Source organism: Corvus moneduloides, chromosome 6, assembly GCF_009650955.1.
Source record: "Corvus moneduloides isolate bCorMon1 chromosome 6, bCorMon1.pri, whole genome shotgun sequence".
In the NCBI taxonomy this organism is placed as follows: domain Eukaryota; kingdom Metazoa; phylum Chordata; class Aves; order Passeriformes; family Corvidae; genus Corvus; species Corvus moneduloides.
Window position 1 is genome coordinate 44,493,080 of NC_045481.1, and position 26,760 is coordinate 44,519,839.

A 26,760-nucleotide genomic window follows, 5' to 3' on the forward strand; every position below is an offset into this window, starting at 1 on the left:
AGACATGCACAAGATATTTCAGCATAAAAAAATCTCAATATATTAATAGAATGATGTACAGAAATCACAATTATGGTAACCTGTCTCCAGCGTCAGGTTGAATAAAAACTAGCAGAAAATGTAGGTGAAGGGAGTGGAAAGACTGTTGTATCAGGGGATAGCATGGTAAGATTGAGGGATAGGTGCTTGCTTGTGATGTCATGCTTGAGAAGTTCTGCAAGGCGATGCTGAGCAGGGTCTGTGGTGTGTGCTGCACCTGGCAGGCACAGGCACGAGCATGACTGTGCCCACGCACAGGCCCTCCTGATTTAATCCTGGGCCTTCCTCATCATTCCTCTACTCCACTCCACCGGCCCAGCTCAACACAGGGCAGAGGAAGCTGGTTTCTGGTTGCTTCCCCATAGGTCCTCACCAATAAAAACAATTTGAAAAGTTTAACAATATTGAGTCAAAAAATGATGTAAACAAGCAGTACTAGACAGTCAGATCATTGGAGAATTGAATCACAATAATGATTTAATGAGTTTTGTGTTCAAAATACTTCCTCTTCCCTCTCAAATAGGATCTGATTTTCATTTGTTTCTTTTTCCTTCAATCAACTAACCACCATCATAAGCATGGATGTTGACTTACTGTGCTTCTTGGTGTGCGACTTTGGGGTATGATCTTGAGATTTTTTTGCATCTGAAGAGTCTGCAGAGAAAGAAAATGAAGGCTATTTGTAAATTTGATGAAAGGCTTTCCACTGACTAGCAGGTTGAAAGAAATAAAACCACAAAAAAGAACAAATATCTCTTCTAAAGATAATCACTTTTCGGAAGGCAATCTAAGTGAGGAGGGAGAGTTTTGTTTTCTGTACTATATGTTAATCAGCACACTTCTCAAAGAGACCATTGATGAATAAAGAATGAATGCAGAGGTAAACATTTGGCTTTTGAAACGTAAATTTGATTAACAAATACCTCACCTCATGTTATGTGTGAGAGAGAGAAAAATAGGATGATCACATCTGTAAAAGGAATCCTGAATTGTCCCATTATCTTAGTCTTTGCTGAAGCACGTATCTTTGGGGGCTTATTTGTTCCTGAAGAGATGATCTAATGGGAAATGTATGTGCTGGTACCAATGCACAGAACACCTACCTGACTAAAACATAATGAACTGGCACAGCACTGCTGTTTAGGGGGGCAGGGTGGGGGAAAGGGGCTGCGCTGGAAGGAGTTTTTGGCAGCAGGACAAGCATATATTTTTCTGTGGCTCAGAGCCATAGGAACAAGCCATTTCTCATCAATGGTACTTTATCACCTGCAGCCAGACAGAGGAAGAATAGAGTTTCTGGCACAAGCATTTCTTCAGAAATGAAAAAAAGAAGTTCTGCCTGTTCATGACTGTAACCTACCTCGCAGTCTGCACGTTCAACCCTCCCGCCCCCAAACCACCACAGCCTGGCTCTGCTCTTGTACTTAATGAATAGCTTTCATCTGATTGCTCTAAGTCTCGCAAAATCTGTGGGATAGACCTGAGAGGGAGCCCCTTCTGTGTTTGCTTTTCAGCATACCTTGTCCCTGAATCCCATAAAGCAAAGCTTAAGGTCCCACGCATGTTTTCCCAGCTTCTATGAATGCACAATTATCATACTTTTCATGGAAACCAGGCATTTGCATGGGAAAATGACTCACAGGAAATATTTATTTGCATAGAAACTTGTCAGATTTGCACAAGCTACTGCAATAACTGCATGTGAAAAGGTAGATGCAAAGTTATTCACACACTTGCTTTATTCATACATAACTGGAAACATAAACTGAACAAGGCCCATGGGGATGGGCCTAACCTCTGCTATTCTGCACCTGATAAATTACTGTCCTTGACCCCCAAGCAGCAAACGTGCTCTGAGTCATTTTGCTTTCCCACTCTCGAAAAGCATGAGCTAGCCTGAACCTCACTCAGCTTGGAGGGGGGTGTGGTGTGGGGGAAGTAAAATGAGGCTTATTTCACTGCCTTTCCTCAGATTATGATTCCCCATATGTTATTAAAAGCCTGTGGGAACTCCAGGTACGGACTGCAGGACCCAGTTCTTTATTTGCCCTCATATAAATCCTTCTCATTTTAAAATCCCACAATTCGCTTGCAAATGTTTGTTATGCTCTGCTTAGCTGGAGATTTATTCTTGGAACTTCAGTTGCCTTCTGCCCAGCTAGTGATTTATTCTGGATTTTAGCTGTGTAAATAGCCTCCTGTTCTGCCACAGCTCCTACACAGAGAATGGTTTCGAACATGCCGTGTTAGGAGGCTGAGGCCTGACAGATGAAAAGAGTTATGATGCAGTTTCAACAAAGCTGTCTTGCAAAACTTTTGACAAAAGGTTACACATGATTTGCATATGATTCAGGAATGAGCCATTTTTTTACGGGATATACAAATTTAGTTTTTACAGGAGGCTGTGCCCTTGGCGTGCCACCCTAGCTCTAGGCTTAAGCAGTCAGCGGATAGACACACCATGGCAGGATCCGGACACGTCCCCAGCCCTTCAGAGAGCCCTGAAATCCCGGTAGCCATCTTGTGAGAGTGGGCGGAGGTGGTGGAGAAAGCAAACAGGGTGTTTGGTTGGAGTTTTTTAAGGTTTTGTGGTTTTCTTCTGGTCAAGTTTTCTCTCTCTCCTTTTTTTTCTTTTAATTTGTAGCTGAGAGCATTAGTTTAAACTGTATGTCACGTGGCAAATGCAGCTCTGGAGGCTGGAGGCGCAGGGGATGGCGGGCACAGGGGCCGGGGCTGCTGCCCATATGCACAAGCACAGGGTTGCCCCCAGGGCAAGGCCTCGTCTACAGCAACTGTGCTCTCCTTTCTTATCCTCCCAGGACTTCCACTGCTTTCTCCCTCAGATCTCTGCTTAACCGCCTCCTAAGAAGAACCCACCTTTCCCTCCCCACTTTCTTCCTCCCCTGCCATCTCTGCTTCACTCTTTTCCCACTGCCTCGCTCTCCCACCTCCGGCCTGGTGCCAGCCCCTGGGACAGGGCCCACAGGGCCTTTGACACGTGTGAACAGACTGCGCTTTCACCAGGCGTTACAGCAAACAGGTTTGCCCTTTCTCCTGCCCTTTAGCAGGCACGTTTTTACTCTCCCTCATGGAAGGCAAGGGAGTTTCAGTGAGTACCCTGCAGTCAGCTGAGAAAGGCTGCAGGAGGAAGCCCTTGTGCCGGTGCATTTGGGCACGGGGCTTGGTGCCTGCCCACAGCCAACCCGGACCTGGCCCCAAACCCAGCAACCTACTCAGCATGAATCACGGGCACCTCTGGGGAGGAATAGGGCACTCGTTTGCCCATACCACAGAAAAGCATGGTGTAGCTGGAATGTCTCGTCTCTCCGGCACTAGAGTTTACCCCTTTGACTCAGTCACTTTAAAAGATACGTGGAGATTACAGATTATTTGATCATCTCTCTCTTGACAGAGAGAAGACAGAAGTATTTCTTTAAAGAAACCTATTGTAATAATGACAGCTAATAAATCTGTCAGAATCATCATTGCTTAGTTTAAAATTACGGGAGGCTCAGATGTAATCCTACAACAGAACACCACAGAGACTATTGCATGTCGGTAGCTCTGGGACAAGTGACAAACAATTAAAAATATAATTACAAGTTTCTTACCAGAAGATTGGTGACTAGGTGTCATCATGGAAATCTGAGCACGACAGAATGTTTTACTGTCCAATAACTCTGGGAATTAAAAAGAAGATGTTTAAACTAATAGCCTCAGACAACAATAAAGCCATCTCAGAATGCACGAAGTATTGTGATGTTAGTTACCTACTGTGCTACCATAGCCACTGTCATAAAGATAGTTCTCTTCTTTCCAGGACACCATCAATGACGGATCTGAAGGCAAAGGACCAAAAGGAAAATCAGATTACTAAGAGAAAATTTTTTAGCACAGAGGTAAGTATTGAGCACAAAGACAATTAAGAATGTGCAAAAAAAAAAGTTGTCAAGGGAACCAAGAAGTGAAGGGGCTAAGTACAAAATTATTACCTTTCACTTAAATTATGCATGGAGTTTTGCATATTCAGGCAAATGTATTTACACAAAGCACAGACTTTCAGAAATAATGTAGTATGCTCTTCCTTTTCCTGACTAATATATCACTTATGCCTGGCCTTGGAGGAGGTTTCCTATGCCAGATCAACTCTAATTCTACCCAAGCCAGTCCTGAACTCTCAGCCCCTGATGATTGTGACAGTGCATTGGAGCCACAGAGATGAAAGTGTTCTCAAATATCTAGTAAAACAGAAGGATGCTTATGATGAGTACTTATTTCTATAATGGTAGAACTCGAAAGTCCTCTCTGAAACAGAGCTTCATGTTTAAGCACATAGTGAGAAACATCAAAGCCTAATCCTAGATGAAGGGCCATTTATTCCAGGCACACCGAGTCCCCATCCTTAACCTAAAAACCACCTTCATCATTAAAGAGGAATAATTTTTAGTGACCTTCTGGTCATATGGATCAATATAAGCAAAACAGAAGTATTGTCTTTATGACCTGAACACTGGTCTGGAAATTACTTCCTTCACAGTGCATTTTTAAGGTCAGAAGCCTTAAAAATCTCTTTTTCTTTTGAAACTAGGTCAAAAAGGATGAGATACAAGGTTCAAATCTAGGTTAAACCTAATTTTTTTCATGTTCATATAAATGAAATCAAAAACCCCAAAATGAGTTACAGGTAAATCATCATGTTTGGCTACGTTACCACTTATGACATAGGAATTCAGCAGGCATGCTAACTAACAGCTGCATGTTTGGGCACCCAGAGCTTGCGTTCCTACAACAGCACACACCCTTTGCTTGCTTGGACACCTGATCTGCCTAATGTTGCCTCTGAAAACAGGCCTTACCCAGCCAGAACACGGGGACAGTGTTTACCTTCCCATTTTGGCCTTTTTCAGTATCCATGTCTTTGCAGCTGTGATGATTTACTGGAGTGAGCCGGGCTTCCCCTCAAAACCACCAGCCCTGTCCCTGCTGCCTCACAAGGAGCCCAGCAGCCCTAATCCACAATTCCTGCTCCCCCACATGCAGCACCCACTCCCACTGCCCGTGGTTGGCATCACCAGAGCCCTACCAGGCCACTCCTGACTCAGCACATCCAGGAGGAACCATCCATCACTTAGTCCTTTCCAGGATGTGCAGCTGAGGTACTTTGCCCTCATCTCTAGTAGGAGGAGGAAATAGTATTATACCAGGATCTCATAAATGGGGACTTAAAAGGATTACTGGAGCTGCCTCTATGGAAAGCAGCGAGGCTGCCTCATGCCCAGCTCCCATATGGCACAGGCCAGGAGTGGACTGCAGATTGCAATCCTTGCCTGCTGCAAGGAGAAGGTGGATAGTGTCCCTGGCTGGAAAGGCTGGGCTCCAGCAGGTTAGTTGGATAAACAGGCTGACAGTATCTGTTGGAGATGCCACATGCAACAGATCTGTATTTGTTCTGCCAGCAGATATCAAAACGTGGCTCACGGACACACCTACATACAAAGAGGCTGGGATTAGTGGGATAGACAGTGTGTGGATATGGACAGGTGTGATCTGGCAAAGGAACCAGGAAAATAATTGTGCCTAAAGAGAACGGTTGAACCAAGCTGAAGTTCTTTTCTCAGTGAAACAAAGTCCTGGGAGGAGAGGGATCTAGCTATGAACACACTCAGAAACAGAACAGCAACAGGAAAAATGCAGATTTGATCAAAGCAAACTACTGCCTGAATTTCAGTTTCATTGAAACATGAAGAAATTAAAATGTAACATTTTGGTTTCTCTTCAAGCAGTTTTTTTTGGAAATGTCCTCCAGTTTCAAACATTAACAGCACAATATATTCTTTCTTTCTTTCTTTCTTCTGAGCATATTGTTAATAGTAGTTTTGAAATCTGCTGAAATAAGCATAGAATGAAGTCCTCTACAAAGCTGCCTCCATTGAGCTCCTCAAACTAGTCCAAACTCTGAACATCAGTGTAGACTGCTGATACTGCAGAGGTTTCCCAGGAAAAGTGGCCACATGCACATGGTATTACCTGAAATGTCAGAAGTAGGCACTGACTGACATTTGTATTACTTCTTTAATTCTGCACGATACACTTTCCATTTTTAATGCCATTTTTATTTGTCTCTCTTGGAAGGTCCCCCCTTTTCAAAAGACAATTTACCCAACTGCTACTCACCTGTTTGCTCTGTCTTCACAATGACATTATGAGATTGGTACATGTCACTTCCACACTGGCCTGCAAGAAAGCAAATTGGCAGATAGTAGGTATGAGAATGAGCACAGAGGAATCAAATGTATTAGCTCCAAGCAGCAACTTCGACACCTGTGCCAGAGGGCTGCTTTTGGAACGGGAAACATACTGTCTCCTCTTGGTCCTTCAGATTTCTGCTTTAAGTCATATCTAAGAAATTTAGCAATACAGTAAATGAGCTGTAAGCCGAATAGAAAACATAGCAAATATAATCTGCCAGGCAGGTCTCTGGGGAACGTAAGTGACTTCTGAAGATCTCAGAACTCAGACCGCTGTACATGTGTCTCTCTCTAATATCTATTTACCGTTCCATTTTAGGTGCTGGAGGTTGCTGTAAAGCAGTTGTCCTGCTGTCCCAGCTGCCTGAGTGAATTCCTGCAGGCTCATACTACACAGATGTTCCCCATTGATATCAAACTCCTGGAAAGGTATGCAGTTGGCATCCAGTTGGTTGGTATCAAGGAGGTGCTGCAGCCACTCCCAGACTTGAAACTTAGTCCAGTACTGCGGGTGTATTTCATGCCACTGGGTTCCATAGAAGCTACTGGATACTGGAAAAGAAAAAAAAATATTTACTCTCTCTGATAGCATAATAGTCACCAGCAATAAAGATCTATAGCCAAACTGCACACCTTGGAAGTCTACAGATCTAGATGCTTTTCTCAGTGCTTAACACTGGCTCCGTAGCTATTGCTAGAGAAGGTATTGCGGGGCTTTTGGCCACAGTTCTACAACTAAAAATTGGGCACTATTTCATTACATGTCTTGGCTGACTGATTTGCAGGAATTAACTTTTTAATGTTGGCTAAATACACCAAAATTCTCTGAGAGAGGATACATTACAGAAGTACTGTTGAAAAGGGGTATATGGGAAAATGATTTTATTGTATCAGAAAATGATGGAAAAGCCTTCCAAAACTCTCATAAGGTAACATGAAAACTTTCTTTGAGTAAGAACTTAGAAAGAGCTGAATATGAATTGTGGGGTTAGAAAAGGGAAGGTTAAAAGCTAAAGCACTCTCATACTGCTCCATGGTAAAAGCCTATCAGTGTGGGCCATGGTTTCATGACAGAGTTGGCATTCTGATGGATGCACATTATTGCCGTAGTTATGTACAGTGGTTTCTGAATGCAGCCGTAAAACTCATTTTTAGTTATGGAAGCTGTCTAATGTTCTTGTTAGAATGTCTGAGTCCTTTCTTGGCAATCTCTTAAACTGCTCTCAGTTGTATGTCATTGCATGACAATAATTTACATGTGCAAATGGAAGAAATTGTACATGGGATGGGATCATTATGTAAGATAAGAGCAAAGGCAAGACTGCTTTGGTCTGTCCTCACAGAGTTCAGTGCAATTTATTCCCTGGGAAAGGAGGAAAACAGACTAGGCCAGACAGAGGTGACGGTGAGATAAAATGTTCACAAGTGCATGAAGTGTTTAAGGCTGAGGGAATGAGAGATTGCAGAAGGAGGAGAGACTGCCATGGCCTAGCTCTGCAGTGGCCCCACTCCAAGATATGGCAGCAATCTGTTCCCAGTCTCCTCTAGAAAAAGACTAACCACACAGCAAGAAATACTGACAACAGTGGATATTGCTAGAGGACCACAAGCATCAGAGTTGGCACATTTTAGGAAATCACCTTAACTCAGGTGCACTAGACCTCAGGTCTCTTCTGCTGAGATACAGGACACAGTTTCCAGGTAACACAAAAACAATCCCCACAGTTGTTTAGCCTTCTTTACCAGTATTAGCCAACAAGGCCTGTGTTAAGTAACTTAGGGAGTTTGCAGGACTGTTCTTCATCCTCCTGTTGAAGGATTTGGGGAATGAGTGTGGAAAGTATTAAAAGTGTGGCATGTCAGAGAAAAAAGGTTTGCTGGAGCTGTCATATATGCCCTGAAAAGGAGGTTGATTTGTATTCCTATCACTTCAGAAGAGTAAAGTGATTTCAGAGGCCACTAGAATCCTAATGTTAGCAAAGATACTTCAGTGAGAGGAAAAAAGTATCTTAGATAAAAAGTAAGTGAAGTGGTGAATTACTGCACAGGCTGGTCTGAGCTTTGAGCTTCCTGTCTCTCTAAAACATAAGTGAATCCTGAGGAGCTTCACACTGGAAATTTGACATAGACCCCCACCGTTTCCACCCATGAAATCCTGTGGGAAAAGTGAAACTCAGATAGAACTTTTTTTCTCTATGACACTGTTATAGACAGAGAGGCACATTCATTAAGCACATGTTGATGTATTCCTGCGTATTCAGAAATTACACATAAAAAAGCATAAGCATTTCATTAAGTGGGAACTTTAATTGTAACTTTTGTTGCAGCATTATTTGGATTAGAAGGATAACTGCAGTATGAGATTGTCTGCTTAGATTTTAAGTTTTATGTGTCCATCGAATAATGAAAAGAATTTTAAACTTATGTCAAGCACTATACATAAAGATATAGGTTTATATATATATTTTTATACTGAGAGAATATATATGAATACATTTTTATGTACACAGATATATAATCAGAAAACAGTAAGTAGAAAAAAAGAGATAAAATCACAAGCCACAAGCTATCTAGTGCTCTAATGCCAGTCTAATTAGAAAGCTATCTAGTAATTTGAGCAGAAAAAGCAAATACAGCAAAGAAACAAAAGACTATTTCCCTGGAAAGCCAGAGGGGTGATTAGCATTAAAGAGTAATGTTGGTTCAGAGCAAGCGCAAGGGGTAAAGGTATGAGAGAAAGGATTCTGGACTGAGAAGAGAGAATTTCTGGCACTTTCAACACCATTAAATTTTAAGAAAAAGAGCCAGTAAGGAAATGAACAATAAACTGGTTCCTTTTGCAAGTTCAGCTTTTTACAAATAAAGTAACTGGAAATTTTTCTTACCAGAAGTGAAACTCCAGTAATTTAGTACTACTAAATAATACTTGTACATGTTTAAAGGTGTAGCAGCCCCTTTCCCCTGGCCTCCCTAAAAAGAACACAGCTCAGAGCAGTTGAATTCCTCCTACCATTGCATGTAGAATATCCATCTGTCCAGGAAGGCTGCTGGTGGAGTAGATTGCTGCTGGAATTGATACTCATTCTGCCAGCTCCTTCCAAAATCATGATCTGTAAGTGAATCAAACAGCTTGCTTAGTGAGCGGTGTCTAGTCCAAGAGGTAAATGGCAAAAAAAAAAGAAATCCACTGAAGGTAAAGCAAGGAGGCCAATTCCATTTGCAGAAGAAGATACAACTGAAATCAAGAACATGTTGACACAACCCCTTTTCCACTGCCACAAAATCTCCTTATGATAAACATTACCATGATTAATTTGCATATGCAAGAAGCAAGTTTCTACAGCTGCCCATCCATAAATGAATAATCTGTAATCAGAAAAGAAGCCGAATGAAAAGACAAGGATCCTGACAGAGCAATACACAAAAACTGCCAAGCTTTGAGAAATGAAACACCAAACAGTTTTGCGCTTTTTTTTTTTCTGCTTTAAAGAGAAATATGATTTAAACATGTTCTTCTTTTTTCTTTTATTTTTTTTTTAGGAGAGAGGAAGAACTTTTCAATAATTGCAAATGAAACTATACAGTAGACTACACCCCCTGCTCAGAAAATCCTTTGCACAGAAGGCTACACATAATGTTACAGGGAGGTAGCCTTCCCGGGAATATCTTGTCGGCTGACCCAGTTTCTTATCTGATCTGTGTCAGCAGTGTCTGTAACACTTCTTGGTAACAAATATCTCAGATCATACACTTCAAACCACCAAATAAATCAGATGGTCAAAGATCTCGTAAATGAGACAGCCACTCTTATAACAGAATCAATATTTTAGAGTGACACCACCCACAAGACAGTATTCCCTCTTTTAAGCAAACTTTCCTTTCCGTGTATCTTAGCATTAGCACCATGAGTAAAATTGTCCTTTACTTTTTTATACTTAACAAAAACCCCTACTTGTATGATATTCTAGAAAAATATTACATTTATCCCATGTTTAATCATTCCAATGAAAGTATACGAAATTCCCCAGTGATGAGTATTCTTGATGTTTTACACTATCTTTCAGTTGTGTGAAGTTGTAAAGTTTAAAAACATACATTATAACCGAAGATATTATTGAGGAGATTGGGAAAGTAATTTGTTAAATGTTACAAAGGCTTTGGATTGTAATTCTTATATGCACAGGAAAAAAAAAACCAAAACCAAGCCCCTGTTCAAAAATACTGAAAGCCGCAAAGTCTGTAAAAACAAAACATTAGACATCAGGATGGCATGTGCATGCAACCAGCCTTCACCCTAGAATTAAAAAGGTTATGAAATACAAAATGGACTTGTGAAGGACAAAGTCACTGGTCTTGGCTATTTATCTACTGAGGCCAGTGAAAAAACATCCACAGAGAGCACATCTCTACCCCGTAAAAGCTCATGCCAGCAACCTTTTTTGGTAAAAGAGAAGGAGTCAATAGAAACACTTAACAGCCTTGGTTTTAAAGGAACAATCTGGAAAGGACTTGGATTGGCTTTTCCCTCTGCCATTTAAAATAAATCATGAAACTTAAAAGTTACAAGTATCTATTTTCTCCCCTCCCACCCCTCTATCCCCCTATATATTTAGAGAGGGACAGGGGGAGAGAGAGGTTACTGACAATTGCTTAAAAAGCCAAAGCCTTAGGAAGTTTAAGGAAGTTTATCACAGGGCAGGGAATGGTGCTTCACAATATAAACTAGTTTAGGGCTTTTTTTTTTTTTTTTGGTAGCTACACAGAATGGCAAAATCAAATCATGGATGATTTGGCAGTTGCTTTCCACTTTTAATTCTAGCCAAACTGTGATTCAGTGACCACCAGCAAGGAGGATTTAATTTCTCATCGTAGGTATATGGGGTTATAAAATATTTAAAATTGAGAGAGATACTTCTTGCCCCATTGTGGCCAAATGAAAGATGACTATCGCATCAGTCAGTATATTTTTACAAGTTAGAAGACATTTTTTTGCCCTGTGTATAGGCCAAGTGACTTAGTATCGTGAGTGAGAAGGTGTGAGGAAGCATTTGAATTCAATATCATGCCTATAAAGGTGTTCAGCCTATAGCTTATTTAAATTATATACTTGATGTATAAGAACTTTTAAGCAATAATGTATGTTTGACCGTCAATACATACACTTCTGAGGCTGTACAGGTTGATGACGTAACAAGTTATTTCTTTAACTTTGGTTTAAATCATTAAAGACAATTAGGTATGAATGAATGAAATATTAATGAAAAAGACCTTATTACAGTATCAAATAGAGGTGAGGTAGCACACCAGCTATTCCAGGAAAACTATAAAACTTGAGGTTTAGGAAAACACACTTAGAAACTTAGTTTGCTGAATTCACTTGTTTTTAAAAAATTGTAACATGCACTTCATAACTTAAATCCATTGATCTGAAGTCACATTTACAGAAGCTATCTCAGAATTGCAAGTGCTGTGTTATGTGGTTTTGTATTCCGCAACTTCTGTAGTTTCTGGGATCCTACACAGATTTCATAACTTGTGCGAAAGGCTTACAAGTATGTCTGGGGAAACGCGTGCATATGAACTGAAATGATTTCTGTGTAATTTTGTCCTGAAAATTCAGTTAATTCTTTCTTCTTCATAACTAATCAGGTGACTTTCCAAACCAAAAGATCCGATGGCACTTTGACTCAACAACTGAAGCTATGGATAGTTAAATAAACCAAATCATGTGTCTTGCATTTTTACCCCAGCAGTAACTAAAACCAATGCATGTTAGAGATCTGAAAAGAACTCTGACAGCCTTTTCCCGAGATTTGGATTTTAGTTATTTTCCTTTAAAATGTTCTCTCCCTGTCACAGTCTAGCAGACAGTTGCTCTTCACCATATCCCTGAACAACATTAATATTCTTTTCAAATAATGTCCATGAAACTTGCTTTACAATTTAATCAATCAACACATCCTGGTTTTGGAAGCTAAATAAATTATCTCAACCAGAATAACTTAATTGATTTCCAGTATCACCTGTAGGAACAATTGTGCCTAAGAGGGAGAATTTACTATATGACATTAATCACAGAAAGAGGACTGGATTTAGCTTTAACCAAAGCTTTGCCAAAGTTCTGTGTATTATTCAAGGAATGAGTTTTTTGGTGTCTTGAAAATTTTCAGGTCACTTCCTTTACATTATGCAAGGATGTTCCTTATTTGGAAATCATTCTAGCACTTTGCTCAGGAGGAGTATAAAGTCCTACTAACAACTTCCACACCTTTGCTTGGAAGCATACAGCATTATGCTCAACAATATTTTCTGTATGAAAACTAAAGTGGTATTTTCTTCATGTGATCCTGTATATGCCTTTCTTTGCTAAAAATTCATGGAAGATTTTATGCTTACAGCAGTGTCTCATCCCATACTTGAAAAGATTTTGAGTCAGGATATTGGAAGCAGCACGTTCCTCATTAGTTCAGGGCCAAAAGCTCAAACCTCCCCAGTGTACAGACAAACCTGGTTAAAGGGTGTGAAACCTCAAGGGGAAGGACACATAAGATGTTCAGTTTTCTTTTAATTATATTCCATATATCAAAGTGAATTGTGTAACTAATGAAGCCTGGTTTCCTATGAATGTGTATCTTGTGGTTGGATTCTCTAGTGTCTAGTAAGATGTGAGTGCTGATTGAAGTTTTTCCCACGGTTGGGGCATTCATAATATCTCATTGTCTCAAAAGCAGTGAGCTCAAGCGTCACTCTTTCTTTCAGATCGAGTATTAATGGATTTTCCTTCGGTACTTGGCAGCCAGTTTTCATTAATCCTGTAAAAACTTCATATCTCTGGGACTTCTATCCCCATATCAAATTTAATTAAAACTGGCGATCAAACTCAAAGATTGTTACAGGCCAAATGTAAAAGCCAAAAGACAGAAAAACCACGAAAGCCTCATTTCCTCTGGAAACCATGTTAAAAAGGGATTTTAGCTGAGCTGAGATTTTGGCAAATAATACAAAAAGTCTTGAGATCTGTCCCTCTACTATGACATGGTACATTATAAATGAAATCACATATGAAATATCATATGAGTATATAATCACATGTATTTTTATACACATAACACACGTCTATGTCTGTGCACAGCAAGTGTCTGTACACACATTCCCATTCTGTTCCCCTGAAGAGGTGCCATCTCTGGAGTTATAACACTATGCAAATAACACTTTACTCAACCAGCACAGTTAAATATAGCTGTGCACAGGTGTTCAACAAAATTCTTTCCAGAGAGAGAGTCCTATTATAAGGGATTAATGCATTTTAAAAAACCAATCCTTTCACCTACATTCATTATATCAGGTGGTATTCTAAGACCAAACCCTGAAGGCCTCTCTTAGTGAAAGCTCTCACTGGAGTCCAGACGAGCTTTGGCTGAGCCACAACCCAGCAACTTGGCTGTAGCAGGAGGTCATTTGCTCTGCTCTTCTTCTCTTCCATGACCACCTGACCACTCAGAGTAAACAGTGGCAATGGAAAGAGCAAGGAGCCATGGCCTGCCTGTCGAGCAAATGCAGCATTGCAGAAAAACATGTTTACAAATCCTTGAACCTTGAACACTGTATAGTGCACTCTATGCGAATTATTTTATTGCACTACAGGTGTGCTCTGAAAATAAATTACTCTGATCCCCATTTCCACATTCAACCCAATGAATCTTAACATCCACATAAAGAGTTTCTCCTTTCTTTGAACCAGAATCTTTCAAGAACAGCTTATATTAAATGACACGAAAATTTTGAACACAGGAAAGGCAAATAAGCGGTACAGAGAAAGTGACTGAAGCCTAAAGTAGTACAACCAGAGTGATTGCTCTTATACCAATTTGTAAAGTTGCTCATGGACACAACTGTGATGTGAACTAAGGGGACGTGGAAGGGCAGCCCATAGGGGAAAGGGGCCCATAGGGGAAGGGGGCCTCCAGCCATCCCTCTGGTAAAGCCATGCACTCTGCGCAAAACACAACAACGATGTCTAGGGCAAAACAGACTGAAACTACTAAGCCATGACTCCACCTGTAAGCTATGCAAAGTCTAGGAGTGACTTCTAGCTGAGACAAGCTCAGTGCAGCTCCTCCTGGCGTGTCCAAAAGGGTGGATCTCTTTTGGCATATTTACCTATGGGATTCTTCCCCATTTTTCCCCTTTTACCATCATGGCTGAACTTCAAATGTAGATTTCACCCAGGCCTATTTTCTTTGAAGTGTGTTATGTACACAGTGAAGACACAATCCCTGCTTTTCAGGGCTTGGAGTTTATGGAACAAGTATCTACAGAGTATGTTAAATATTTTAGATCATTACTGCATCTTGGATTATAGTCAAAGACTTACACAGTAATCTAAAATAAATAACACCAAGTGATAATTGCAACTGAAGAGTAACAAAATCTGGATTTTTAATCCTTTTCTTGAAAAATCAAAAGACTATTAAGTGGGCAGAGTTTTCAAAACATCACAAAGGACATGTACGACACAGCATGTGGACTTGTTTTACACACATGGCTACTTTGGAAACATAAATGCCTTGTACTTGTAATGTATATGATCAATTAGCTGCTTTGCATTCCAACCAGCTATTTTACATCTCCAGTGGTGGTAAGGGCAGGCACAAACTGAATATATGAATGTTGAAAGCCTGTTTGCATGCTACTGTGAGCTTTGGGTCTTCTGCTATGGGGTTTTTTATTCCCTTTCATTTAATGTGCATTACTACCAAGGCTCCAGGGTCCTAGTCTGAGCCAGTGTGTCAATACATACAGCTATGGCTGACCCAAGGATTGCCTTATGATCTTTATCTGTCTAATTTGCAAAGGTCTCAGGTTCATCCTTGGTGTCTGCGCCAGACTCCCAGATAAGATAGCATCCTTGCCATGGCTCACTTTCAGATGTGACCTTTTCTGCAGCGTGTCAGTATCTCTTCTGGCCATGTAGATCCACTTGTAGCTATCACGCACTTCCTTGTTTCCATACCTATAGTGCCTATAGAGCAGAAAGAAGCCTCAAGGGAAACAATCATCTGCAGGCTGATTACTCACAGGCATCTGCTTCACAACAAAAAGCTCAACTTTGGACCGCTTTGCTATGGCCCACAAGGTACCACTGAGGTGACAATCTATGCAGCTTGACCTGTTTGATGATAACCTCAAGACTCACAACTAAGAGAACTGAAAAACTCTTAGAAAGCTTTGAAGAAAGTTCATATGATGAAACACTCTGATCACACTCAGTATTTGTTGTAAAACATACTGAGCATTTGATGCATTTCATTTTTAATCCACCTCATGTGCCTTTGGGCCATAGTAACAAAACCTGTTTACTGAATCACATTATGACTATAAAATTCAAGGAAACATTTTTATAATAAAATTTTCTAAATAATCTCCAAAATTTGTAGTATTCAGGATTCTGGTTCGGGCCTTTGGGGCTAATCTTTTTTCCTACTACACCTCTCTGAAGTGCGTGTTTCTATGCTTACGTATTTTTGGAGTATACAGCTGTGGTTCATATGCATAAACCCACCTTTGCATGTGCAAAACTGGTGAGCTCTTGGTGAGCTTTCAGAGACCACATTGAGACCTTGATCGTTTACTGTTGTGGGCTTTTGGAAAGGAAGACTTTGGTTTATTCTTTTGTTTTCTTTGAACCTTGTATATTAAATGTATACATGAAGGTAAACTGAAAGACCAGAAAAAGGAAGATGAATAGAAAAGGAGTGTTTAACATATACCTACATTACAGATAGGATCATGATAAACAAAATCAAATAAAGCTTGATTGGAATATTTTATTACTAAAGATCTTATTTTCATGATGCACTACAAGGCAACTTTTGTAAGAGATATGTGGTGGTTGTTTTAACATGTTCATATGGATGCTTCAAAATCTTGCATATATATTTTAACTAAAGAGAACCTTGGGTAGAAAAGTTAGGATCTAGATCTGTATCTGAGCTATCCCTCTGCTCCAGGGTTTGGGTTTGGTTCTTATCTCTCTTTTAACGATGTAATTTAAAGACAAAACCATAGTTCAGTTTCCTTTTTGAGAGAGAACAAAGTTCACTTTATGAATGCAAGAAAAAAAAATTACTTGATTATATGCAAAGTTTCATAGGTTGTTTTTCCCTGACCCCTTTTTTTCCCAATAATCTTCATATGAACTGACTTCAATTTTCAAGGTACTCATTAGTAAAATGAAAATAAAAGGAAGATTTTTAAAACAGGAGGGCTTTTGTTTGTTTGTTTTTCTAAATCAGAAGCAAACAGAAGGCAGATTGTGAAGAGAGTCCTCGAGGCATAGATGTGTCTGACAGTGTTAACTACCAAAGGTTTGCACTTCTGCAAATTTTACCCATTGTCATGTTACTTTAGCAGAGAAAACAGTGAAATGGAACCTGCCACTTAACAAGGACCTGGTGTTTCAGACTCATGCTTTTCCGTCACATCACAGGCTAGATGTGCATCTTCTTGCCATGCCACTAGTTTTTGAATATGAAAAGAATAATATCATCATTTATTTTACTGTCAAAAAACTCTTCCTCCTTTTTGCAGAAGTTCTGTGCACAGATCCATATAATATTAGTGAAATTGCTATCATGGAGCTGAGACAAAAGAGAGTCAAGAAAAAAAAATTATTTCTTGTGATAGATGTTTGGATTATACTCACAGTAATGTATTCTTAGAATGTTTGGAACACGTAGACAGATTCACTAAAAACTGGCCAAAAATAAGTGGGCTATTTTCTTTTTCATTTTTCAGAGTTGGCTTTGACTGGTATATAGCGATGCTTTCATTACTGTCTGCACCACCTCAGCAAGTTCATGATAATTTGGGTCAACCATTTTTTCCTGAATATTTAGAAGTCATTTGCCATAGATTCATCAGGTTAGCCCTCAGGGATACAGAGTCTTGGAAACACAATAATGGGAAAAACTGCCTTTGCTCTTTATTCTTCTTTCAGCACTTAATACCACACCTCATGGAACAACTTCACACCTCCTTTCATGTCCTTCCTATCTCTCTGGTACATCCTTCCTCTAACCAGGAGCCAACTCATCTCCCTAATCTCCTTTTGCTAAACACCTTTCTTTTGCTTACAATACACTAAATATACAAATGGCCAAAAAGCACTCTAGATGGCCCTGTAACTTGACAAGCCACACGTCTATAATTACGCGTGAACCTCATCAGCTAACAAAATATTACCATCATGTTCTAACACCTTCTCCTTTTCCCTTGGCTCTGGTTCCCCAACCACTTCCCTCTACCTTCCACGACAGCTTCTCTTTGCATTGCTTTAAAGACTAACAGCATATTGAGGGAACTGTTTTCCATACTGCTAATATGGCCTGTGTGACTGTTCAGTTGTTAGTGAATAATGACAATAATAACAGTAATAATTGTGTTTGTATTCATGTTTGGCTCTCATTAGATGCTGACTCGTTGCTGACATAACAACCACTCGGATATATACTGCAGCAGCAGCCAGTATTTCATGTGGAAGTTTACTTCAACCACTATCACCACCAGCACTTCTCTTTTGCTATGGGACTAGTCTGGTTTTCAACAGTAACAACCACTAATTTGCCTACTTTCAAAAAAAAAAAAGCAATTGTGTTTTTTCGCCTTTTTGTAAACTCTGTTTCATATATTTTGTTTTAATAAAGGGCATCTGCCTGGAAACTGCAAGGTTCCTCTTTAGGGCTGATTTCTGAGTGAGAACCAAACAGAATAAGGAACTTGGGATGGAGACCCAAAACAGCAAAGTGTCTTGGGGAATGTGCAAATCTTCCCTTTGGACTACTACTTTTTACATTAATTGATTCATTCAATCAACAAACTGATTGTGCTTCTTCATTAAATATGTGAGAGTCGCAGCACAAATTAACTAGGACAGAGAAGCTGGAAATTAAGCATAAAGAATTTTATGCTAAACTATGCAGCTTTCTGGGGATTCAGCCTAGTTGATAGAAGTATTTATACCATGTTACAACCCACTGCCTGACTAACCACAATATGATCATACTTTTTGCAGATGTGATAGGAAAAGCATATTTCAAAGAGGAGATGTAGCAGAGGGAACGCAAGGTTCATGGTGGGAAGGGTCATTCTGCAGAGCTGACAGAGAGGGTTTATTTGGCTATTAACTCCTCTACCCCATTCCCCAGTACCAAGCTGGGACTTGCTGATCCCACCTCTGGGATAGCTTCATCCAGGACGCCTGCTTGCCCTGCATTCCTCCCCAGACTACCAGGTATCCCAAGGTGAGCCTCTATTTGAAAAGGAAGTTGTCCCCAAGTGGGTGGCTATCATTGAAACAGCCCAGTGGAGCTCACTGACCCTGTTTCAGAAAGCTTCTGTCAGACCATTACTTTGCCTACCACTCAGTCTTTCATGCTTGCGTGTTTTTAGTAAACATTTACTTGGAGCCCAGCTGTATTCATGCGGTTTCTTCATATTGTATTTGTTGTGAAAAGAGTAACAGATTGCAAGAACACTTTCCTGGCATCCCACTCCAGTGGCGGCACAACAGCTGTCTGCTTTACTGCTGGGTGTGGCAGCAGGCTTACTCCCCCCCTGCTACCAGGATTGTGAGCCTCCCAGAGCCACATGGCACTGGAACAGTACTTTACATATATGCCACCACCTATTTATGCTCACTGCCTTTATTAAAAGCAACCAGAAAATGGGGGAATGAGGTTTCCTTGCTCTGTAGCCACTTTCTACAGGTAAGTCAAGCAGTTGTGGGAAATGATGTCTCCCCACTTCTGTAAAAGCCGAGAACGCCTTCCTTGTCTCCCTCCTGCCTGTGGTTAGAAGAGCAATGCTTCTGTGGCGTTGCTCCTTCTCACCTGGCACAGCAAGAGCTGCCCATCCTGTTTCCATTGATTTCTCCAGAGGTTGCGTTAAACAATACAATGGAGTATTTATGTGTCAGTGTTAGGAGCAGGTTATTAAGTAAAACCCACCGTAAATAGAGCCGTTAATTCAGTTGCTGGCATGGCTCTGTTATCTCCTCAATACCTCCCAGAGGGTATTAGTCTTACCCTTTCGTTTGAGTTGGCAGCAGAGTTATTTTTTTGCACCTGCTGCTCTACTCTGATAACAACACAGGTCAACTTTGATTTGTTGGAATATAAACAAAAAAAGCAAAGCCAGGCATCTGCCTCAACAGCCGGGGCCGGTTTGACGGTAGAGCTTTTCTCATTGGGTTTTTGTACAAATGCGCTCTTTCAATTCTTATGTGAACTCTCTCCTGTTTCACAAGTAGTCCTTTGCTACAGAATAACCTGGTGTCAGAAAAGAACTCAATATTTTTCTTTTCCATCAATGGAACCAGTCAAAGTAACACCCTGTTCTAAGACTAAAGTCAGAAGTAGTATCATACAAAATACATGAAGAAAAAGCAACTAAGACACAGTGGTTCAAAAATTACTAGGAAAAAGCAGCAAATTAAGTGTAAAAAGTAAAGGAACTTATTTGAGAGATAAAGAAAACCTGAAAGACTGGGAGGGTTTGCTTTCCCATATGAACCCACACGCACTCCAACTCTTAATCTACTATTTCACAGGAAAAAAAAACATTGAGTCCATGAGAAGCAGGTACTCAGCTGGGAACTGAGCTACTTTTAAGTTCTCCTTAAAATTAAGCCTGCAGGGCTCATCTACTCTAACAGCATCTATGGTGGTGGAAGAACTCCTGAAACACTGACAACCATGGAGCAGAGAAGGAAGAGTCCGCACACACAGCAAAGGCAGTAAATAGCACAAAACACAGAAACGAAGGAAGGAACCAGCATTTCATCCACATTACAAATAGGAAAACTGAGACACTGAGCTGAAAGTATTCACTTAAGTCACATAACAAGTCAATGGAGAAGTCAGTCCAACTCCTGTCTTCCAGCTCAAGCTCCATTGCTACCCACTGCATCACGTCTCCAGGAAATCTTTCAACATGCAGATGAGTTAAGTTGAATGTGGTTTTTTTGAGGGCAGAGAGAAGGTATTAAACAAGAGAAAGAATTCTCAAGACAAAAAGAGACCTGTTCAGACTAAAACCAAGATTCTTCTATGCATCATGGCTATTATGTGACTAGTAGAGATTTGAATGATAAGTTAGCCAAACAATTAAATCTACAGTTGAAGTATTAAATCAAAAAAGCTGCCCTTGACCTATGTATGATCCTGAAAATGAGCTAGAAATTCCTAAGCAGAGCTGGCTGAAATTCAAAATTTCTGTTCTGTGAAACTGTGGCTATTTTTATAGGTTTTTTCCCTTGGTTGTTTTTTTTTGTTTGGTTGGTTGGTTTTTTTTGGGTTTTTTTTTTTTTTGCTGTTGTTGTTTGTTTGTCTATTTGGGTTTTTTTGGTTGATTGGTTGGTTTTTGTTTGTGTGGTTTAGGACTTTTTTGCTGTCGTTTGTTTGGGTTTCTTTTATATTCTTTTTTAATCACAATGAAAGAAAGGAATTTTTAAAAGAAAGTTCCCTGGCAATAGGGAATTAACTGACATGTAAAAACCTATATTCAGGTTGTTCAAGTATCAAATGTGCGACTCTGTCATGTGGAATTGTTTGTAAAAGACAGAAATGTGAAGCACAAAACTAAGGCACACAGGCAGTAATATCACCCCAGAGCAGCTGCGCTGGGAGCAATAAACTCACCTAATATGGCTGTTGTGCATATGGTGACCAGGGAACTCTTTGCAGAGCCCAACCACACTAATCCTGAAATGCAGGCAGCCTCTGACTGTCTCAAAACCAAACCAGGACGTGAAGTTTGTGATCCCATTCCTTCTTTTTCACTGAATACCTTTATTCCTCATTTTCCTGCTTACTTCTTTTGCTTTTCTTTTTTTAAATTTTCTTTTCTTTTTTCCCCTCTTTTTAATTTTTTGCCTTTTAATTAGTTAGACTGACTGACCTGGACAAGTTTCCTTCCATAACATCATAATCCTGTAACCAGTAAAACAGATTAAAATCTCATCTTCAATTATCTATCTGCGGCACAAGAATGCCACGTCTTAGAGCAACTGTGGAGTTTGTAGCTGGTCTATAGGAGGGAGGCTGGAGGAGCTAGAAATTGGAAAAAAAAACTTGCTCCCTCCAGTTCTTTTTGCTCCCCTGTACTGCTGTGTATCTCAGCTGTCAATGTAACTGGAAAAGATTTCCTCAACAAAACCAATAAAAATATTTTCAGACTATTTCAAACAACTATTTTCCCCAAAAATTAGATTTATTACCATGGAATTATACCTGTTTTAACAATGTTCTGGGAAAGAAGTATTATCACAGATCCTTATAACAGCTACTTTCACACGCTAGGAAGTTTTTTGTCCTTTTTTTTATCTTTACTGATTAAATCTTCATTAGGTTTTTAAATACTGAAGATGTGTCATAGCATAAGGAAGGCTAATGCCTTGATGTGCTGCTAATAGTCCAGGGTTTGGAGAAGGGCAGCCCTGGGCACCCCAGCTCTCAGGCCATGCACGTGTTCCTGCAAAAAAAACCTACTGCAGCACAGGGCAAAACCCACAGGCAGGGAACTAGGGTTTTTTAGCCAGGAGAAAAGGAGGGTTAGGGGAGACTTTATCACTCTCCACAACTACCTGAAAGGAGTTTGGGCGTCAGTCTCTTTTCTCAGGTGCCAAGTGACAGCATGAGAGAACGTGGTCTTGAGTTGCACCAGGGGAGTTTTAACTGAATACTAGGAAACATTTCTTCACCGAAAAGGTTATCAAGCATTGGAACAGGCTGGCCAGGGAAGTGGCCGGGTCTCCATACCTGGAGATATTTAAAATACAGGTAGATATGGCACTTAGGGACTTGGTTTACTGGTAGACTCAGCAGTGCTGAGTTAATGGTTGGACTCAATGATCCTAGAGATCTTTGCCAGCCTAAATGAATCTATAATTCCATATACTTAAAGCAGAGTGTTTGCTGTGACTGTCGGAATCAGCAACACGCAGACAAAGAAATTTATGGGATTGACTCTCGCCCAAAAATATTTAATCATTTAAGATTTTAAAGAAGGAAGGGAAGTTTCTACCTGTTGTTACAAAATATTACAGCTCCATCATTAAAAGTCTTAGAGAGGGTAAGAATATCTGCAAGTCACTAAATGTAGAAAAAAACTGCATCTATTTAATTTTGTACATTCCAATTTTAATAAGTCTATGAGGATATCTTACTTATCTAATCACCTATTAATTCAGTCTTCTAAAACTTTTTCATCTTCCTCTGTCAGGGCAGGTGCCTGGGAATATTAAGAGTCTTTTATGTGAGTACTATGTTAGATCTCACTGCAAAAGAGATGAGAACAGCACCCTTGAGTGTGTCAGAATTTGACTCCCTGATAAAGCCCCTCCAATCTATAAGACAATTGCTTAACCAAGCATACTTTGAAAGTGCATCATCAAGATGCAAGCTTTTAAATTATTGTGTAATAATAATTACATGTTGCAGTAAAAATCATTAAGAAAGTTTAGGGGTAGTCACTATATCATGTACTTAGTCTGATTCCTGACCATAGCATCTTGGGCAGTTTTACAAGGGTTCTTTAACTATATAGCAACATAAATTAGTTACCTGGAACAGTTTTAAAAACAAAACCAACTCTTCTTATGATGGCACTAGTAATTTAGGCAATAGAACATATTTTTACATATAGTTGCTTAATCCTTACAGACTTATAGGTGCTCAGGAGACTATTCTGGCTGCATCTGATTGTGAGATGAGAAAATATCTCAAATGTTTATGTCTGTATCCTTCCTCCATACTAGGCAGGAATTTTTATTCTAAAGTTTTGTAGATCCTTTAGGTAGAATTACTTTCCTTCCACCACCACAAAGCAATTCTCTTTTATTACCCCATCTTATTTGTCTATAACCAGTGATTACCCAGCTCCACTTGGCTGTTGTGTCTACTAGTTCTCATACTTTTCCCTGTGAAGCACATTTCACAAGATCAGCAGAGGAATAGGTAATGATAACCATGTGCAATGTCAGCTTTTGGAAAGGCAGCCTTTGAGGGCTCTTCCTCAGAGGGAGACATGCAAAATGCCAAATGCCTGTCAACTGCTCCACTGGCTACATGACTCCATGTTTACTCATTCTCACCCGTCTGTAGACCAATGACCAACAAATGCCCCAAGTATTCTAGGCATTCAGTGAGGGATTTGGTGCAAACTGCATCCCCAGTAGAGCTCAAAGGAGCTCTCACACTAAGATGACTTCCTGATGACTTCCACAAAAACCAAATCAATCCTTACTTCTTTTGTATACCAGCTGTGAGAACAAATCCTTCTTTGCTTAGCCTTTCGATCAGAAGTGTTAACCATGAGTTTCACTGTTACCAAGTTTACAATGTACCCTTCTCTTGAAAACTTACAGAAATACTTCCTTGGATCATCAGAGACCATAATACAAGTAAGCTGCAGTGTGCTGAGGCAGGGACAGTGAGGGACAGACGCAGACATTTGTGGTTAGAGATCTTGAAGTGCCCTTGAACACTGGGCTGGCTGAGCAGCTGAAGCCAGAGCGCTTTGCCAAAGATGGTGTTGAACTTCACCAATGCTCACAAGGCACTTATTATTAGGAAGAAAATTCCACGAGTTTATGGTTGAAATTCAGTAGTAATGAAGCTGTGAGATTGAACAGAGACCTTACTTCATTAAACATCACAAACTACGCTAGCTACAAAAATAATGTTTCTGTTCATTTCCTTGTGTACGACAAAGCCTTCACATTTCATTCCACCACATCCTAATATTGTGTGTCATTAGTAATGACAAATGACAACTAAGCTTGTGGCCGTTTTCTTTTTATGTGCTGCTTGTTGCAGGAATGCCTATACCTCAGCAAGAATACCTACTTTACAACTGTAGGAAGGCTGATGAGAAAGAGAGCCCTGTAAACCCACAGAAAATCCTATAAAGGGTTGGCACATTGCCTCAGATTAAGAAGGGATCATCCATCTCTATCTGTATCTTGATCTCAGCACACTGACAAATTTTTAAGCCAGACAGGTCTGTCCCGGAGCACCCACTTTCCAACCTGTCTCTCTGTACAGTAGGTCATCACCCCAGTTCACAGAGATGGTATTCATAGTATTGCAGAAAGAGGTCAGACAATTTTGTGAGGATTGAATTCAAACAAGTTAACAGCAACAGAAAGCATGTGACTCTAGACTCCACAGAACAGATCCAGGCTGCATTATAGTTAGTGAAAAGTTTCCCTGTTTTGGTCCTGACACTACGTTAGACATATTTTTAAAAAGTGTGGAAAGGGCGAACAAGGAAGGAAAGCTGAGTACTGATTCTGGAAAGGTGTCATGGCTCATGGGCAGTTCTCTGAGTTCGCTGAGTCAATAAAATCTTTAATCCTTTTCTGTGAGAATTATACATAAATACACACTTCTTCAGCAGGTGTAGAATTCCATCCTCACACAGGAGTTTGGTGCAAATTGCTGTGGGACATGCAACAGACTAACATGTCACTCCTGTCCGAACTCAGACACACCTACAGAAATCCTTCTTTTTTCCTGTCTAATCTCTCTCCATCTGTGTTTCTGGATGATTTTTCTTTATTAGTTTGATTTCTCTCCATTGCAATTTGCTACTTTTCACCTCCCAGACAGAACAAGTACTGATGTTAACAATGAAATTCACTGGGAATGAAAAAAAATTAAGAAAGTTGAGTGGGAGCTAAATGATTTAATATTTCATTTGTCCAACTGTTCTATTGTCTGTTTCCACCACTGCTGAAAACCCACAACACCCTGAGACTATCTAAAGTAATAAGAAATTACTATGGCAATACCACAGCATACTCTCTCAGGTGACAAGAGGGTAATAATATCCCATGTTGAACAGACCACATTCTACTACCCGATCTCACCATGATGGGGGTAATATATGGTTATCACCCTATAGGTTGCTGTGAAGCATGACCTAACTTGTGCTGGGGCAAGCAAAGTGATACTCTGATCTGATGAGAGACCCTTTAGTACCAGGACTTGGAGGAAATATGTATTTTTACCATTTTTATAGGCTTTACAAGTGACACTTGGAGTAGAAAAAAATGGAAATGCTAAATGCAAGGAAACAGTGACTCTACTAATGATAACCTCGTCTCTGCATACAGGACCAGTGCTCAAGGGGGAGAAGGGTGTCTGGAGGACGGCAGCTCTAAGAAAGCCTTGGGCACACTTCATAAACCCCTGAACTGGAATTCCCAGTATATTGACTCTTAATATCTCTGTTTGGCACTGCTGTTCCTACAGACTCTGATCCTTCCTGACATCCACATTTCACAGTTAATGCTGAAAAATTAGAGGAGAGCACTGAAGTGATTAAAGGATGGAAAAGCTTACAGTGAAACAGGTTGAGATCCTTCACTGTACTGTAAGTTTCTCCAGGAAAAGGAACAGTCTTCGGAGCTCAGACTACCACAATTATCAGAGACTAGGCTAAGAAAGAACTTATCCCAGCTAGCCACACAAGGAACAGAAATTTACCACCCATGGGAACTTCACAATAACCATCAAAAGACAACAAAATCAGGTGGGTGAATGTTAAAGCAAGACCATGTCAGACTGAAAATGAGATAAAATATTTTTAGAAGAATGGTATTTAATTGCTAGGGCACTTAAAAACGTTCTGGGGAATTTCCCATCACTGGACTTTTGGACTTTTTTTTCAAGACTGAAAATTTTCTACAAGATAAGCTCTACTTGAAGTCATGTAATTATCTCTGAAAAATTCTGGCAAGTCCTGTGTTGCTATTGCAACAATCACTTGGGTTTGAAAATTGTAAGGGGCAGGAATTAAACTGTCATTGTGATATTTATAAGTGAAACACCTTAATCCTGTTGTTTTTCTAGTTTTAATTGCAACCATTTTCTTTAGTTTCTGCATTTGCATTAAATATAAAACTGCTATATTTTGCAGCTCTGGTATTTTCTACAGTGCAAAATCAATGTCAGAAAACTGGCTTAGACTACACCCTGCAAATTTGCTATCAAAGCAAAACTTGAAGGAGCGCATATTTAATTTCACTGAAGTTTTCACAAATTGCAGGAGATACTGGTGCAAGTTAGATCTGTTTAACACAGTGTCATGTGAGACAAGTATAAATAAAATGACTAAATGAAACCTTTACCTCAAGGCATATTTCTGTCATTATGAGCTTGTTTAATTCTAGTAATTGTTTAATTCTAAAAAATGGGAAAGATAGAAAAGAAAGGATAGTTGGATGTACTTTAGAAGCAAACACGACATATATCTAGATGAAGTAATCAAAAAGCACATTACTGATACAATTCAATAACAAGTATGTGCCTAAAATGTCTCATGTGGTGAAATGCAAACATTTGTCTCTAAGTCCATTACACATATTTTACAAAATCAACACAGATTTGGAGCAACTTTTTCTTTACAT

At 39.9% G+C, this 26,760-nt stretch overlaps 1 protein-coding gene across 1 annotated transcript in view; it reads right to left on the reverse strand.

Moving 5' to 3' along the window:
• The window catches only part of EHF (ETS homologous factor), a 33,924-nt gene that overhangs the window by 6,260 nt on the left and 904 nt on the right, over positions 1 to 26,760 (reverse strand). Inside the window, exons 2-7 of the mRNA XM_032112757.1 lie at positions 9,298 to 9,397; positions 6,594 to 6,839; positions 6,214 to 6,273; positions 3,810 to 3,878; positions 3,651 to 3,719; positions 634 to 693 (exon numbers count right to left, since the gene is read on the reverse strand). Coding sequence (XP_031968648.1) covers positions 634 to 693; positions 3,651 to 3,719; positions 3,810 to 3,878; positions 6,214 to 6,273; positions 6,594 to 6,839; positions 9,298 to 9,394 — 601 coding nt within the window. The 5' untranslated portion in view covers positions 9,395 to 9,397. The remainder of the gene's footprint in view (positions 1 to 633; positions 694 to 3,650; positions 3,720 to 3,809; positions 3,879 to 6,213; positions 6,274 to 6,593; positions 6,840 to 9,297; positions 9,398 to 26,760) is intronic.